The sequence below is a fragment of the Procambarus clarkii genome, chromosome 48 (assembly GCF_040958095.1).
Source record: "Procambarus clarkii isolate CNS0578487 chromosome 48, FALCON_Pclarkii_2.0, whole genome shotgun sequence".
NCBI classification, from domain to species: Eukaryota; Metazoa; Arthropoda; class Malacostraca; order Decapoda; family Cambaridae; genus Procambarus; species Procambarus clarkii.
The window spans coordinates 6,846,619-6,865,976 of NC_091197.1; the positions used below are offsets into that span (position 1 = coordinate 6,846,619).

Here is a 19,358-nt window from a genome sequence, read left to right on the forward strand (position 1 = left end):
TGTTGACATCCAGTGACTGGGTGTCAACTGTGTGCACAGTTGTGTACACACATTCAACTGTGTACACACAATGAATCATTAACACACAGAGACACTGACTTGACTGTACGAGTCTGAGGGAAAACACAAAAATTTTCGTACAATTTAAGACTTGAGAATGGTCCAGGACGGACCGAAACGTCGTCGTCCCTTCACCTTCTAGTGTGTGGTCTGGTCAACATTCGTACAATTTAAGTTGCTCATTTCAAGCCTTTAAAACATAACTCTTCACACAGTGTTATGTTATCAACTATGACTTTAAATAAAGTTTCGTTCTTACGTTAGTTAGTCTATTACTAATTCATGGTTCTTGTATACATGTTGACACCTGAAACTGTCTTTTAAAAATGTGTCTTATAGGTACTGGTTCATAACACGATGTATGCACATATTCAAAACGTTAGTCCCCCTCCTCACAAACATGTCTTCCGTCTCACAATCATATCTCATTACTACCTGCATCGTGAATAAGGCAGAGGGACTTGCGATATCATAATTACCCCTATTGCACTTACTCTGTAACCTCATAAACCCTCCCAAACCAACCCACCACCTCATAAACCCTCCCAAACCAACCCACCACCTCATAAGCCCTCCCAAACCAACCCACCACCTCATAAGCCCTCCCAAACCAACCCACCACCTCACAACCCCTCCCAAACCAACCCACCACCTCATAAACCCTCCAAAAACCACCCCACCACCTCACAAACTCTCCCAAACCAACCCACCACCTCACAAACCCTCCCAAACCACCCCCACCACCTCATAAACCCTCCCAACCCACCACCTCATCAACCCTACCAACCCACCACCTCATAAACCCTCCCATACCAACCCACCACCTCATAAACTCTCCCAAACCACCCCACCACCTCATAAACCCTCCCAAGCCACCACCTCATAAACCCTCCCAAACCACCCACCACCTCATAAACTCTCCCAAACCAACCCACCGCCACACAAACCCTCCCAAACCAACCCACCACCTCATAAACTCTCCCAAACCACCCCACCACCTCATAAACCCTACCAACCCACCACCTCATAAACCCTCCCAAACCAACCCACCACCTCATAAACTCTCCCAAACCAACCCACCGCCACACAAACCCTCCCAAACCAACCCACCACCTCATAAACTCTCCCAACCCACCACCTCATAAACCCTCCCAAACCAACCCACCACCTCATAAACTCTCCCAAACCAACCCACCGCCACACAAACCCTCCCAAACCAACCCACCACCTCATAAACTCTCCCAACCCACCACCTCACAAACCCTCCCAAGACACCACCTCACAAATCCTCCCAAGCCACCACCTCACAAACCCTCCCAAGCCACCACCTCACAAACCCTCCCAAGCCCACCACCTCACAAACCCTCCCAAGCCCACCACCTCACAAACCCTCCCAAGCCACCACCTCCTAAACCATCTCCCGCCACAACAGGTGTCGTGGATCAGACAACGAGACCTGCGCATCATGACGGTCGGGAGATACACCTATACGACGGACCAGAGATACGAGGTCATCAACTCGCCCGGCTCCAAGGACTGGATACTGAAGATCAAGTACGCCCAGGTGCGCGACTCTGGCACCTACGAGTGCCAGGTGTCAACCAAACCTGTCACGTCATACGTCGTGCGACTCAATGTCTTCTGTAAGTATGTGACGCATCGCCTGGTGGGATTATCCGACACACCAGGTGACTCAAGTCTTAGACATACACTACTCTCTGTCATGAGTATACCACACACACGCCATATGGTTCATTAGTATACTACATATTATGTTCCATTGATATACCGCACCGTATCTTCTATTAGTATAATACACTGCATCATACATTGGTATACTACACTGCATCTTCCATTAGTTTACCACACATCATCTGGTGCTGAAATACGACACAGTATGTTACACATGTATACTAGAAACCACCTACCATGCGTTTTTGATACATCAACTGCCACAGATATACCACTTGCACCCACAGGTATACCACCTACACCCACAGGTATACCACGAACACCCACAGGTATACCACCAGCACCCACAGGTATACCACCTGCCACAGATATACCACCTACACCCACAGGTATACCACCAGCACCCACAGGTATACCACCTGCCACAGATATACCACCTACACCTACAGGTATACCACCAGTACCCACGGGTATACCACCAGCACCCACAGGTATACCACCTGCCACAGATATACCACATACACCCACAGGTATACCACCAGCACCCACAGGTATACCACCTGCCACAGGTATACCAGCAACACCCACAAGCATCCCACACGTATAATACCTGCATTAACCTCTCACACACACACTGAGGGGCGTCATAACACTCAGTCATGAGGGAATATGAGCTCCTTCATTCACGTGTTCTTTACTCATCACCCTCCAGACTTATTGTTATTGTCTCCACTTTGTTCATGTGTGAGTGTGTGTGGGTGTGTGTGTGTGTGTGTGTGGGTGTGTGTGTGTGTGGGTGTGTGTGTGTGTGTGTGTGTGTGTGTGTGTGTGTATGTGTGTGTGTGTGTGTGTGTGTGTGTGAGTGTGTGTGTGTGTGTGTGTGTGAGTGTGAGTGTGTGTGTGTGTGTGTGTAGCTGGCAAGACTCGATATTGAGCTCCTGAACCCTTAGTGTTTTACTGTCATCTGTTTTATTCACGGTTCTTAATTCTCTTGCATTTATTCATAGGTTTTTAAAACTTTAAGTTGAGTCTATCCCAACCTAACCTAACCTAACCTAACCTAACCTAACCTAACCTAACCTAACCTAACCTAACCTAACCTAACCTAACCTAACCTAACCTCTGTTTGTATTCCTTCCCTTCGCTATATCACTATATATCACTATACATATTCATGAGAAATATTTCCCGATATTCCTCAGACTCATCTGAGTTTAGAATTTATTTCTCGATATCTTATTTTTTTGCTGAATATGTATTTTATTTCCGTGAATCTTGCACTTCGTGTTCAGGTGTTTTCTGACTATTGAGGTTGGTATATATGTGTGATGTGTTACATGTGGATTTCATTTTGGTGCTGCATAATGTAACATTATTCTCACGTAGGTGGTAACGTATTCAAATCTGTTAAATTTTATGTGTTCGTGTTGCTGAGTGTTTTCTTATGGAAATAATGAATGTTAAATTCTTCCGATTTTATCTTGTTTAAATGAGTCTCTATGTTGATGTTTAGGTTCTACTTTATATAAAGTTAAAAACTGATCAGATTACTGTAGTCATCTTGTGTCATAATTTTTGTAGTTAGCTGCTCATCATCTGAAATAATATACATGAAGGAGTCTGCTTCCTTAAATAATTAATAAACAATAGTGAAGAATAGTGAAGGGTTCTTAATATTATATACGATTACAGGTTCCTAATGTTAATATTATATACGATTACAGGTTCCTAATGAATAACCCAATCTGCTCCCATACTTAAGAACATAAGAACATAAGAACAAAGGCAGCTGCTCTAGAAGGCCTATTGGCCCATAGGAGGCAGCTCCTATCTATAACCACCCAATCTCACTCATATACATGTCCAACCCGCGCTTGAAACAATCGACCTCATAAACCATCTTCCTTCCCCAGGCTGTTTAAACCACCTCCACCAGTCCTATTAGGTATGACGTCAAAAGATGTCAATGGCTTCGTTGTACTTCCCAAACAGAAAGCTAACAACACAACAGGCTCAAACGGCATTGATAACGGTGATAGTTAACAACCTTTTTGTTAATTGTTCAGATTTTGTTGTTGTTGTTATAGATTAAGCTACTCGGAACAAGTTCCAAGTAGCACGGGCTATGGTGAGCCCGTAACTTACCTGGCACAGGAGCGGGGCAAGAAGCACGGGCTATGGTTAGCCTCGTGGACGGGAGATGTCTCCTGTCCAATTGTTCAGAGATTGCAACCCATTATATGGTTCCCATACATCAATGGGGGTATGGGATATCCCCACAGCTTAAAGAAAAAATCCTACATTGAGGAATGGACATAAATAGTAAAATGGAGTCTCGACAGATGCCAATTTCTACTGACCCGTCATAAGACTCCCTAATCTGCCTCACTGTTTTGTGAGGTGAGGAATTTTATATTTGGGAAGCTAAATGAATATTATATTGTTTCTTGGCTTCTAGTTTCGTTCTGATATGAACGTTCGATATCCTGCTGTTTCTTTCATAATGTTCCTCAGCCTTGTTTGACTTTGTTCTTCCTCTCTCAATTAGGTTCATTGTTCTTCATTTTTTTTTACCGTTTTCTATGTAATGGATTCCATCATATCATGTACTGTTTTAAAACCGCTTTCCCGGTTTATTTCTTCATAAAACCTGATTGATGGGATGGACCTGACTGATGTGAATAGCAAATGACGTATAGGTTCGTTCAAATGAAGGTTTTCAATATTGCGAAGCTGGTTCACCGTCAATGGTCTCATTATAGGTACTTTGATTACGTGAAATTCTTCGAATTTTAAATTTATAATTTATAATTTTTTTTTTTGGGTAGCATTTCATTGAAACAATTCAATGACCCTGAGTGGTGAACGCTCTGATAGCTTCCGCACGAATTGATATCATTCACACCAATTGATATAATTCGTATGCATTCGTATAATTCGCACAAACTAATAATATAATTAGTGACAGACTTGAAAAGCCACGATAGTTCGCAAATATCAGCTGGACACTGTTAAAGTTTTTAAACCTGAATGAGAGGAAGATCAGCGAGAGTTGATTAATATGGATCTTAATCTTAATATGGACACTGTGATATATTTCTAGAATATATTCTGGGATATATTTATAGAAGACTTAGCAACAAATCTAATGTTATACTCAAGCTTTTTCTTGCTCTTGTTAAACCCCATATAGATTATGCTGTTCAGCTTGACACTCCGGCCTGCAGAATGGACATAAATTGGTCGCACGAAGAGACGGAAGAAAAAGTTAATCCCAGGATTTACGATGTTAAAAATATCAATACAAAATAGAACTCGAAACAATGGATACAAATTGGATAAATTTAGATTTTGGAAACACCTGGTAAATATTGGTTGAAAATTGAACCAATATCGTTGATTTATGGAATAAAATTACCGGATAACATAATAGACGAGGGATCACTGGATTGTTTCTAGCGTAGGTTAGACAAATATATGAATGAGTTTGGGTGGATATAAATAGGAGCTGCCACGTATGGCTCAATAGGCCTTCTACAGTTTATTTTTATTCCTCTGTATTAATGGATAAAGTATCACAGAGCCTATGCTTCACAAAATACTCATTAATTTAAGGAAAATATAAATACGTAATTGTAAAACACTTGTTCTCATAACTGCTGCAGAAGTGTATAACATCATATGGCTATTGTGTTTCTGAACAAGTGAGGGGCTTGGAGCGAATCACAGCAACGTTTATCAACATAAGGGGAGCAATTTAAATTGTCAGAAATTAATTTGAGATGTTTTCCCTTGCTATTATTGCAATTATTTCAAAACAGAAAATATTGCAGCAGTTTGTGTGATGGGGTCAGGTTTTATACGAGTTCACGGTGAGCTCCTCTTAATGCTGTTTTTCTAAATCTGACATTGATGTTAGTCAGTGCTGTGTGTGTGTGTGCTTGTGAAACACTGCTATACTGAGCTTACATGGGTGTTGTTGTAAGCTGTAAATGTTGATTTACCTACTCGGAACAAAAGGCCCAAGTAGCACGGACTATGGTGAGCCCATAGTGGATATATTTGGCACTGGAACGGGGCTATAAGTGATGGCTTACAAGAAGAAATCTAGGCATTTATAACTGTGAGTTCACCTTACTCTACGATTCACCTTTGAGAATACAATTGTTCGATGGGGCTCCATTGACCCAGAGGGAAGATGTAAGACCTGGCAGACAGCTAGAAGCCGGAGTCAGGCAACACCACCTCACCTACCCTTCGCCGCTCCCTACGATTAAGGGAGTTAGGTGAGTCGTAGAGTGAGGTGTGCCTTGTGGATAAGGAAATCAAAGGACACGCTCTTGCCTTTGCCAAAGGAAGCCTGCTTAACAGAGAAGCTAAAGTCAAATTCCAAGGAAAAACATCGACCTCAAAGAGGTGGAAAATGGGGACTCCTCAGGGAGGAATACTAAGCCCCTTCCTCTTCAACTGTCTCATGGAATAATTCATGAAGCTCAAGTTACCAAAAGCCAAACTGCTTAACTATGCAGACGACTTCGTGGTTATTATCAATGGCAAAGGCGCCAGGAAACATGCACAAAAATGCCTAGATATTATCAGCAGGGAAGCGGAACGCATAGCAGTGAAAATAAACAGCAATAAAATCAAAGCAATGGCCGTTAAAATGAGAACTCAAGACATCAGACACGCAAAGCAAGAACATGAAATTGAGTGGGTTACCTCTTTTCAATACCTAGGAGTCATAATAGACAGCCAGTTGAAATTCACTCAAGAAATTGAATATCTTCGGCAACGTTGTAAAGCTAGAAACTCAGCTTTGCGCTCCCTGACCAGTCTTAGGAGATGGTGCATCTCTACCAGTACTCAAAATGTACTACGTTCAAGCAGTTAGGTCACTCATCGACTATGTTGCTCCTGCTCTTACATCCCTCAGTGATAACCAATGGGAGAAACTGGAAGTGTCTCAAAATGATGCCCTCAGAACAATGCTGGGAACACCTATATGGCCACGCATAGAGAAAATCAAAGAATGGAAACTAACTTACCAGCCTTAGAAAACAGGATCAAACAAATAATAGCCACCATAACAGCAAAACTTGTTGGAACCACCGCCAGACTGTCAATCAAAGATAGCATACACAGATCGCTTCAGAGAAACCTTCAATATAGAACAAGTGCATGGACGGATAATCTAGTGAAGATTCTAGAGAAAGTGGACTTGAAATGGGCAATTAAAAATAAAGGAGAAGATAGACCATATCAACACTTTCGGCAGCCTCCTCCATGGGAAGAATCGAATCTAAAGACAATCATTGAAGGATTACCAGTTAAAAAATCAGGCATGTAACCCGCAGAGGCTCAAGGAAGTAATAGAACAACAAATGGAAACCATCTCAAGACCTACAACGACTCACATCTTCACAGACGGATCAGTTGATCAAGAAAGAGGTTCTGTTGGGGCAGCAGTTTACACTACCAACCATGGAGCTTACTGGAGCATGAATAGTGGGTGCTCAACATTGCAAACAGAATTATATGCCCTGAAGGAGGCCATAAAGTATACAATTGAGAATAATTTACATGATGTCATCATTCACTCCGACTCTAAATCTTCGCTCAAAATCTTCGCTAAATCTATACAACTCCTCAAAGAAATCCAACATATAGGAAAAGAAGCCCATAATCTAGGGCTGTCAATCACCCTAAATTGGATACCAAGTCACATTGGCATAGATGATAATGAAAAGGCAGACTCACTAGCAACAACTGTCACTGCTCTACCTGTTGTACAGGTTCAAATACCTCCAAGTTTTTCATAGATTAAGGAGCAAATCAAGAAGAAAATACTCCCAACTATCGAAAGTCGCCACAGAGCCAAAGTAGCGGAAGGAAGATCCACTGCGATATGGTACGAACAAGCCACTGGGTACTACTCTTTCAAGCCTGACAAAAAGATATCCAGAGACATTGCAGTAGCCATACACAGACTCAGACTTAGTTACAAGTGCTGCTGGGAGGTAATAAACCCAATCACATCTGTGGAACAAAGTGTCACATCTGTGGAATAAAAGAAGAGGCGCCACTATTGCACTACTTACTGGAATGTGAAGCTACTGAAGCCCTGCGCATCAAACTCAACATTAATCCAACGACAGCAGTTGCATTAGATGCACATTCCACCGCGACTGCAATGATTAGAAAAACCGGTAAAGAATGGGACTCACTAGTGAACATTCTGCACCTACATCAGCCACTAAGATAATGTTATTAAAACAAGACTAAAAGAGAAGCGAAAAAGAAACAGGAAAAAAGGAGGAAACCCCCACCTCCATTTAATACTCTGACCCATATATCAGAGTAACAAGGTTATCGCGAATAACCGAAATCAATTACTTGCTTACCATAGCCCGTGCTACATGGAGATTTCGTTCTGAGTAGCTAAATCTAAAACAACAACAACAACAGCAACCTTATAAGCGAAGCTACGGGCTCACCATAGCCGGTGAACTATATACACCATAAACCCAACACATGTATGTATAACACATGTATATAACATGTAGCGTCCAGGAAGTGTAACAAGTTTACTGTAGAATTTTACAGATGGATTGATGAAGATAAAGCCACCCCTCCCCACAAGAGGTGGCACGGGCATGAATAGCCCGTGACCCCCCCTTAACCCCCATGTCTGCTGTGTTATGTGCTTGGCTAAGGTGTGTGGTGCATTTTCAGCCGCCCCGCAGGCCCAGATCATCGGGGCACCGGACATGCACGTCGACATGGGCTCCACCATCAACCTGACTTGTACGATCGCGCACAGTCCTGAGCCTCCAGCCTTCATCTACTGGTACCACAACGGCAAGGTGAGGACCATGGCACTGTTGTTCCTTCTGGCACCATAACGGCAAGGTGAGGACCATGGCACTGTTGTTCCTTCTGGCACCATAACGGCAAGGTGAGGACCATGGTACTGTTGTTCCTTCTGGCACCATAACTGCAAGGTGGGGACCATGGCACTGTTGTTCCTTCTGGCGCCATAACGGCAGGGTGAGGACCATGGTACTGTTGTTCCTTCTGGCGCCATAACTGCAGGGTGAGGACCATGGCACTGTTGTTCCTTCTGGCACCATAACTGCAAGGTGAGGACCATGGCACTGTTGTTCCTTCTGGCGCCATAACTGCAAGGTGAGGACCATGGCACTGTTGTTCCTTCTGGCACCATAACTGCAAGGTGAGGACCATGGCACTGTTGTTCCTTCTGGCGCCATAACTGCAAGGTGAGGACCATGGCACTGTTGTTCCTTCTGGCACCATAACTGCAAGGTGGGGACCATGGCACTGTTGTTCCTTCTGGCGCCATAACTGCAAGGTGAGGACCATGGCACTGTTGTTCCTTCTGGCACCATAACTGCAAGGTGAGGACCATGGCACTGTTGTTCCTTCTGGCGCCATAACGGCAGGGTGAGGACCATGGCACTGTTGTTCCTTCTGGCACCATAACGGCAAGGTGAGGACCATGGTACTGTTGTTCCTTCTGGCGCCATAACGGCAAGGTGAGGACCATGGTACTGTTGTTCCTTCTGGCGCCATAACTGCAGGGTGAGGACCATGGCACTGTTGTTCCTTCTGGCGCCATAACTGCAAGGTGAGGACCATGGTACTGTTGTTCCTTCTGGCACCATAACTGCAGGGTGAGGACCATGGCACTGTTGTTCCTTCTGGCGCCATAACTGCAAGGTGAGGACCATGGTACTGTTGTTCCTTCTGGCACCATAACTGCAGGGTGAGGACCATGGTACTGTTGTTCCTTCTGGCACCATAACGGCAGGGTGAGGACCATGGCACTGTTGTTCCTTCTGGCACCATAACGGCAAGGTGAGGACCATGGCACTGTTGTTTCCTTCTGGCGCCATAACGGCAAGGTGAGGACCATGGTACTGTTGTTCCTTCTGGCACCATAACGGCAAGGTGAGGACCATGGCACTGTTGTTTCCTTCTGGCGCCATAACGGCAAGGTGAGGACCATGGTACTGTTGTTCCTTCTGGCACCATAACGGCAAGGTGAGGACCATGGTACTGTTGTTCCTTCTGGCACCATAACGGCAGGGTGAGGACCATGGTACTGTTGTTCCTTCTGGCACCATAACGGCAGGGTGAGGACCATGGTACTGTTGTTCCTTCTGGCACCACAACGGCAAGGTGAGGACCATGGCACTGTTGTTCCTTCTGGCACCATAACGGCAGGGTGAGGACCATGGTACTGTTGTTCCTTCTGGCACCATAACGGCAAGGTGAGGACCATGGTACTGTTGTTCCTTCTGGCACCACAACGGCAGGGTGAGGACCATGGCACTGTTGTTCCTTCTGGCACCATAACGGCAGGGTGAGGACCATGGCACTGTTGTTCCTTCTGGCACCATAACGGCAGGGTGAGGACCATGGCACTGTTGTTCCTTCTGGCACCATAACGGCAGGGTGAGGACCATGGCACTGTTGTTCCTTCTGGCACCATAACTGCAAGGTGAGGACCATGGTACTGTTGTTCCTTCTGGCACCATAACGGCAGGGTGAGGACCATGGCACTGTTGTTCCTTCTGGCACCATAACTGCAAGGTGAGGACCATGGTACTGTTGTTCCTTCTGGCGCCATAACGGCATGGTGAGGACCATGGCACTGTTGTTCCTTCTGGCACCATAACGGCAGGGTGAGGACCATGGTACTGTTGTTCCTTCTGGCACCATAACTGCAGGGTGAGGACCATGGCACTGTTGTTCCTTCTGGCACCATAACGGCAGGGAGAGGACCATGGCACTGTTGTTCCTTCTGGCGCCATAACGGCAGGGTGAGGACCATGGCACTGTTGTTCCTTCTGGCACCATAACGGCAGGGTGAGGACCATGGTACTGTTGTTCCTTCTGGCACCATAACTGCAGGGTGAGGACCATGGCACTGTTGTTCTTTCTGGCACCATAACGGCAAGGTGAGGACCATGGCACTGTTGTTCCTTCTGGCACCATAACTGCAGGGTGAGGACCATGGCACTGTTGTTCCTTCTGGCACCATAACGGCAGGGTGAGGACCATGGCACTGTTGTTCCTTCTGGCACCATAACGGCAGGGAGAGGACCATGGCACTGTTGTTCCTTCTGGCGCCATAACGGCAGGGTGAGGACCATGGCACTGTTGTTCCTTCTGGCACCATAACGGCAGGGTGAGGACCATGGTACTGTTGTTCCTTCTGGCACCATAACTGCAGGGTGAGGACCATGGCACTGTTGTTCCTTCTGGCACCATAACGGCAGGGTGAGGACCATGGCACTGTTGTTCCTTCTGGCACCATAACGGCAGGGTGAGGACCATGGCACTGTTGTTCCTTCTGGCACCATAACGGCAGGGTGAGGACCATGGCACTGTTGTTCCTTCTGGCACCATAACTGCAGGGTGAGGACCATGGCACTGTTGTTCCTTCTGGCACCATAACGGCAGGGTGAGGACCATGGCACTGTTGTTCCTTCTGGCACCATAACGGCAAGGTGAGGACCATGGTACTGTTGTTCCTTCTGGCACCATAACGGCAGGGTGAGGACCATGGCACTGTTGTTCCTTCTGGCACCATAACTGAAAGGCGAGGACCATGGCACTGTTGTTCCTTCTGGCACCATAACGGCAGGGTGAGGACCATAGGACCAATGTTTCTTGTAACACCCTTCATAGTTACAGGTTCTTAAGAGAGAAGTCGTAAAAGAATATTACTTCATATTCTGTTGTTAGGAATCATTAATATATTACAGAGTTTTAATTTTTACTAATGCGTCGCATTTCTAACGGACTGCTTGATTCCGTAAAGAAGGTGACGCATTAGGTGACAGGACGGGGTTGGCCCTAAATTTTAAGAAATGTAATATAGACATTGAATTTGAATTTGTAGTGAATTCCCAGCAGCTTGCAGGCCCTTGAGGAAGTCAAAAAAATGTGAGTCGAGGAACACATCGAGTGACTCTGCGGTTCCTTGGAGTCTGATAAAAGTTTGAAGTTCAAGATAAGAACTTTTTGGGAAAAGTTTGACGTCATCTAATGTTCGTTTTAATATACGCAGGAAGCTAAGGAAGACCACATATTATACCATTCAGTATATATTTGATTTTATTTCATTTATTAATATATAATTATGTGTGTAAATCTCAAGAAATTGACAGGTGACGAACAATGTCAGACCACGAAGGAAGGATTATGACAGGAATTTCCTTAAGTACTTTCGTATATAATAATACATCTTCAGGAAGATCATGATCCTTCTAAAGATGGATTATTATATAGAAACTAGCAGTACCCGGCCACGCATTGCTGTGGCTCAGCAACGCATGTGCAGTGAGACACAGCAACCTTCCCTGTCCCTCAGTCCCCCCTCACTCGTCTCCTCGGCCTCCCAATCATTCCCCATTCCACCGTCCCCCTCTTCCTCCCCACCATGCCCCACTCCCCTGTCCCTTTGTCCTCCCCACCATGCCCCATCCCCTCGTCCCCACCATCCCAAACTCCCCCGTCCCCTAGTCCTTCCCTACCCATTACCCATTACTTCCGATGCCTTCCCAAATGGTCTGATGTTCCCATCAGAAAATTGGAAACATCAAGTGATCTGATGTTCCCATCACTGATATATAAGAAAAACAGTTAAAAAATGAAATGAAAATCTGAAAAAAAAAATAAACTATACTCACGAAATGAACGGTATGGTAAACAACACAGCTCAATTCCAACGCAATTCGTTCAAAATAATTAAATCAAAATGGAAATAAATCAAAAGCTATGAAAATTCAATTTATCAATGCAATCAGAAACATTGAAATGGAATTCGTAACATATTTAGTATAGCATGTGTGTTGCTCTTACATGCAACAGATGGCACTGTTTTTCAAGAAAAGCATAGTTTTACCTGTCACAGGTGTGTCATCTGTACTTATACTTACGAAATGAACGGTATGGTAAACAACACAGCTCAATTCCAACACAGTGTCACACAAAATAATTCAATAAAAAATAAAATAAATCGAAATCTATGAAAATCAAATTTATCAATGCAATCGGAAACATTGAAATGGAATTCGTGACATATTTAATATAGCGTGCATGTTGCTATTATGTGCAACAGATGGCGCTTTTTTTCAAAAACAAATATTTATACCTGTCACAGGGGTGGCATCTATATAGTAGGTATATAAAAACACGCGCCTATTCAAATGCAACGTTGTGTCAAAATTTCAAAGCAATCGGTAAAGAGGTTTCGAAGATTTCCCGCACATGAAAAACAAAGTTTTTCAGAAAAAGCATGTTTTTTTTACCGTCACAGACGTGACATCTTTATAGTATGTATGAACAGCCCCCTGCACCCGAGGGGGGTTGAGTAAAATCTTGGTTTGGGCCTCGGAGAGGCTACGGGATCCAGTAAGTTCAGTAGAACTTCGGTTTCAACCCTTTTGCCCGGTCGTAGCTCAGTCGATTAAGGCAGTGTCTGGGATGCTTCCGAACGCAGGTTCGAATTCTCGTCACAGCCCTTGTGGATTTGTTCATATAAATATATATATATATATATATATATATATATATATATATATATATATATATATATATATATATATATATATATATATATATATATATATATATATATATATATATATATATATATATATTAAAGTAAAAGGGTGTTTAATGGGCCCTGTGCGACCGTCAACCCTTCCTAAAAGATTTCCTATATTTTGCGTGGTCCACCCACCTATTGTTGCTGGCTATCAATATTGACGACCTTTACTACCTTATAAACCGGATCCCCATAGCTGGGCGCCATAAAATTAAGCCGAAATCTCATTATGTGGTTTCAACAAAAAATCGTCGATTTTGGATCTATTCTGACGTTTTTTTTTCACGTTTTTACAATTTTTTGGGAGTACACAGGTCGTTGGTACTATATTTGGTTACAGAGTTTGGGCTACCAAACGGGGGATTAGCCACACACCATTTAAACATTAGGAAAGCTTTCTTAATGTATTCTGACGGTATATCAACTACGTTATTTTCTTAGTGAGGTGGCTTCAGAGATGTAAAAACAAAGATGTTAGGTAACAGTTAAGCTTGCAGTGACCTTTGATGACCTGAAAGTGTATAAAAATCATGCGATCTGAAAAGACACAATTATAAAGTGCAAACTATATCAGTTTGAACATCCCAGGATCAGCTCAAGTTCATACCACAGCCCCGAACAGTTCACTTGAACACAAGGTTCAGTTGATGGCCTCTGGAGGGAGCAGTTGTGTAGCCCGTTTGTCCTTGACTTGCCATCACGTCAAAGACCCAACCTGCTAGCCTGACCAGAAAATTACGAACCCAGACAACCCACCTAACCCATCACTCCGTTGCCTTGAAAACCCGAGATATATGTTGGCTGCATTTGTAAAACGCTGTTTACCATAACGTATAAAACGCGACCTATTAGGTGAGAGGCCTGCTCGAGGCGTGACGAAGCCTCTACACCAGTGCTGTGCACACCTGCTGTACACACCTGTACACACCTGCTGTACACACCTACATATGTCACTCAACATATATGTAATTATAATTAACTCTAGAACGTCTAAAGACACAACAAACAAATAAATATGATGAAAGAAATAATGAGGAAAAATCGCTAAGCCAGAACGACTAGTTAGCACATGGAAGGGATACGAGGACAGGATAGCATCTAGGATAGAGTAGGACGGAGTGAGGGAACGGCTGCCCAACCACCTCCGTAGCGCCAGGTGACAGCGCCCTCCTCAGCACCGTCTAGACACCAACTGATGCAGCGTCTCACCCTGGCGCCAAACTGTTTAATGTATCTTAACTTAATACTCCTCCCCCCCCCCCCTCCAGTGGCCCCCCCTAACCCCCCCCCCCCTCACGGTTCTCTGAGCTAATTCCTCGCATTTTGCACCGACTCGACCAGTCTGCTGAAAATGTAACGTATTAGCAACACTTAAACCATTGTAATATTGACGTCTTAAGGGCATCTGCCTCGACCATTTAGTGATGCTGCGACTGTTTTGAGTGAAGATAATAGTTGTATTCTTACGGAGTGGTTCACTTGGGGGCCGGGCCATGGCCGCTCATCCAGCCTCACTTGAGAGAATACATCACACACCTGAGAGAATACAACACACCTGAGAGAATACAACACACCTGAGAGAATACAACACACCTGAGGGAATACAGCCCACCTGAGAGAATACAGCACACCTGAGAGAATACAGCACACCTGAGAGAATACAGCACACCTGAGAGAATACAACACACCTGAGAGAATACAACACACCTGAGAGAATACAACACACACCTGAGAGAATACAACACACCTGAGAGAATACAACACACCTGAGAGAATACAACTCACCTTTGATCTTGAACCACCACAATATTAATTATTCGTATCATGAAGAATTACATTTTCTCTCTTCCGGGCAATTCATTAGAACATTGAATTATGTAAGATATAAAAGAAATACATAATATTATGTGAGAATAATAATAGCAAAGGTATATATATATATATATTTGCATATCCAGTATGATAATTATACATACATTTCATTCGTATAAATGCCTGTACACAGATGTATTCGTATAAAATTGCAAACTGTAATACGAAATGAGTCCTGGAAGCATGACCAATCAGACTGTCCTGACACCATGGTTGTGCCTGCCTGCAGGTAGTGAACTACGACTCCCCGAGAGGTGGCATCACCGTTGTCACTGAGAGGGGCAACACTACCAGCGGCTACCTCTTAATACAGGTAAGACAACGACAGAGACTCACAACTGCGTTACCAAACACATGCACACAAGCTGTGTTACCTAGTAACGCGTCTTTCAACATCCCTTATTTTTATCTGAAAGCTCATATGGTCTATAGACTAAAGCTGTATGTGTCTGTGTGTGTGGGTGGGTGTTTGTGTAGCATCCCAGCACGTGTAATGGGTTCGAATCGCATTTGGTGTTCATCTCTATAAAAGAGAATGTCTGTATGTATGTATGTCTGAGGTCAGATGCTGGTGGCTAGCCTCACACAACATTCTAGGGGTGATTTGTGATTTTATTTCAGTTGTTTATCACACGAATGTTGTTTCAACGTTGCATCAAAGTAACAGTTGTATAAGTAACGTTGTGTTCTTGCTGGGTGCTTATATTGTGTGTTCTGAGAGAGAGAGAACGGGAGAGAGAGAGAACGGGAGAGAGAGAGAACCGGAGAGAGAGAGAGAACGGGAGAGAGAGAGAAAGACAGACAGAAAAAAACAGACGGAGACAGTGAGAAAGAAGCAGAGAGAGAGAGAGAGAGAGACAGAGACAGATACACAGAAAAAGAGAGAGAGATAAAGAGATTGAGTCCGGGTCAATATACTCACCTAGTTGTGCTTGCAGGGGTTGAGCTGTGGCTCTTTGGTCCCGCCTCTCAACTGTCAATCAACTGGGTGAATGTGTGTGTGTGTGTGTTTGTGTATGTGTGTGTGTGTGTGTGTGTGTGTGTGTGTGTGTGTGTGTGTGTGTGTGTGTGTGTGTGTGTGTGTGTGTGTGTGTGTGTGTGTGTGTGTGTGTGCGTGTAAGGAGGCGGAGGAGTGAGTGCAGCAGATGTAAGGTCAGATGAGGTCATATATCCGTGTCTGTCTGTTGCAGGACGCCCGGGCTTCTGACAACGGCAACTACTCCTGTGTTCCCTCTAACACGGCCGCCACAACGCTCAGGGTTCATGTTCTCAACGGTAAGTACCAACGGGAGGTCTCCAGCCTCAACGGTGAGTACCAACGGGAGGTCTCCAGCCTCAACGGTGAGTACCAACGGGAGGTCTACAGCCTCAACGGTGAGTACCAACAGGAGATCCCCAGCCTCAACGGTGAGTACCAACAGGAGGTCTCCACCCTCAACGGTGAGTACCAACAGGAGATCCCCAGCCTCAACGGTGAGTACCAACGGGAGGTCTCCAGCCTCAACGGTGAATACCAACGGGAGGTCCCCAACCTCAACGGTGAGTACCAACAGGAGATCCCCAGCCTCAACGGTGAGTAACAAAGGGAGGTCTCCAGCCTCAACGGTGAGTACCAAAGGGAAAGGGAAGAACGGGAGATCCAAGTTTTCAAGTGTGACAGATATATCTAACTATGCATAATTAATGGGCTGTAGGAGTGTGTGTATGGCTTCTACCTGGATTTAATCAGTAATAGCATGATTAACGACTTTAAGTGGGAGGGGCAGGGCTTATAACAGTATTGGAGGGGGAGAGAGAGAGAGAGAGAGAGAGAGAGAGAGAGAGAGAGAGAGAGAGAGAGAGAGAGAGAGAGAGAGAGAGAGAGAGAGAGAGAGAGAGAGAGAGAGAGAGAGAGAGAGAGGAAATAGAGATAGATGAACGTAAATAGAAAGACAAATTGGGGTATTAAGAGGATTAGAAACAAAGCTGAAGTGAGTTTTGATCTGAAAGAATTCCAGAGTTATTGAACCTCGAACGATAATGAACCCAGTAATATCCACTCTCACAATGGTATTAACCGCTTTCCTCACGCCAAACCCTCTAACACGCGGATTAACAGGCGCTGCAGACGATGACTTACAATAACGTAGCTGAAGATATGTTGACCCAAAGCACACACACCAGAAGATGATGACATGACGACGTTTCGGTCCGTCCGGTTCATGGATCGGACCGAAACGTCGTCGTTTCTCCATCTTCCGGTGTGTTCTTTGTTCATCATAACAGGTGCTGAACACTCGCCACGGGCAGAGAACAAGCCATTATAACGTGCCGTCAAGCACCACTTTATTGTAGCTTGGCTCCATTCTTGGTGGTGGTGGTACGACCCAAGCCAGTCGTACCGTCGGTGTCAAGACTGGAGCGGTTCTCAGTCTGGAAGATCTCCTTGAACCAGCAAAAAAAATTAAATATTTACCGCAGTGAGCAATAAAGGCCATGACACAGTGGAAACATTTATTCGCAACATAATTATACGATACTACAACATCACATATCATAATACAGCCCAAAATACATCAATACAACACCACGTTCCATCATACAACACATTTATAATACAATAAATAATACAGTTCATAATAGAACACCACATGCCATACTGCAACGCAACATACTGTAATATAACTGCACATACCATAATGCAAGACAACATGTTAAATACAATACCACATACCATAACTTTGGTGAGGCTATCTCCAAGCGTCTGGCCTTGATATTCAGACAGACAGACAGACAGACAGACAGACAGACAGACAGACAGACAGACAGACAGACAGACAGACAGACAGACAGACAGACAGACAGACAGACAGACAGACATTATTTTTTATTGATATAGACTGTATTACATGAGCTTTTTAGAAAGCACTAGAGTAATGCCATTGAACGTTTGAATGTTTAGATCGTCTGTTTATTAGTGTTAAAAATCTCGTAAATATTAGTGCCAATAGATGCCATGAGCAACATGGACGCCAAGAATGCCTTCTATAGCAGCTTATACTTCAAAAAAATAAATAAATATATGAGGTGATAGAAGCAAATATATGGGAAGAAAATAGATATAAAAAAGGTGAAGACAATGAAATATTGTTTTCTTTGTCTCTACTGGAGTACAGTGCGTTAATTGTAAATATCTTTGACACACAGGAGAGGCGCCGGCGGCGATGCAGACCAATGGTGTCAGGAGTCTATTGGCTCGTCCCAGCGGCCTTCTCTACTACCCTCTGCAGGTGCTGTGCTTTCTCCCTCTCCTGACGCTGGTGGTCGGGGACGTCCTCCCGCCGATAGCACCGAGGGGCAGGGGCACCTGAGGTGATGGCGGCCCTGAAGGCCCACCTACGGCACAGGATAGGCTTAGATTTACTGCCTTCTGACACAGCTGAATGCTCCTGCGGCGGCCACACCCAGAACGTAGTCCCGCCTCCCGACAAGTGCCTTCAACGTGAGAAATATCAATACTCGAACATGATGTCCGATCTCTGTTCTCCGGGAGAGACTATTCGCATGTCCTGGGATCTGGATTACGACTGATTGCTCCCTCTCAGTCAGAGACTGGCGCTAGGGGGCGCTCCTGGAGTCTGTGGAGTCAACCACACCTGGTGGGGTGCTCTGATGAATGAACGTATCAAACACAAACAATTATGACCAGCCAACTCACACTGGGGTGAGCTGGACCACACTGACTCAGTCATCTTTAGAAGGTAAGAAGTATAGATAGTGAAGAAGGCCCATGTGTCACCTTACTTAACCTCTTCAGTCTTGGTTGTATTCAGTTGCTCAACACAAGTTGTATACACTTAACTTCTGCTTTTGGAAATGGTGACATGTTCAATAAAACGCATTTCTTAGAGTCTGGCCATATAAAACTGTAATATATATATATATATATATATATATATATATATATATATATATATATATATATATATATATATATATATATATATATATATATATATATATATATATATATATATATATATATATACATGTGAAAGAATATTTGTCCGAAGTTGGAAGCCAGACGCTTAGGGCTAGCCTCACCCAAATTGGCAGG

At 44.2% G+C, this 19,358-nt stretch overlaps 1 protein-coding gene across 1 annotated transcript in view; it reads left to right on the plus strand.

Annotated features, from left to right (window-relative positions):
- LOC123764905 (zwei Ig domain protein zig-8) overlaps positions 1-19,154 on the plus strand; it is a 60,942-nt gene extending 41,788 nt beyond the window's left edge. The window contains exons 3-7 of the mRNA XM_045753103.2: positions 1,493-1,703; positions 8,485-8,615; positions 15,492-15,575; positions 16,453-16,537; positions 18,449-19,154. Of these exons, the coding sequence (XP_045609059.2) occupies positions 1,493-1,703; positions 8,485-8,615; positions 15,492-15,575; positions 16,453-16,537; positions 18,449-18,612 (675 nt within the window). The 3' untranslated portion in view covers positions 18,613-19,154. The remainder of the gene's footprint in view (positions 1-1,492; positions 1,704-8,484; positions 8,616-15,491; positions 15,576-16,452; positions 16,538-18,448) is intronic.
- Positions 19,155-19,358: the final 204 nt, after the last annotated feature.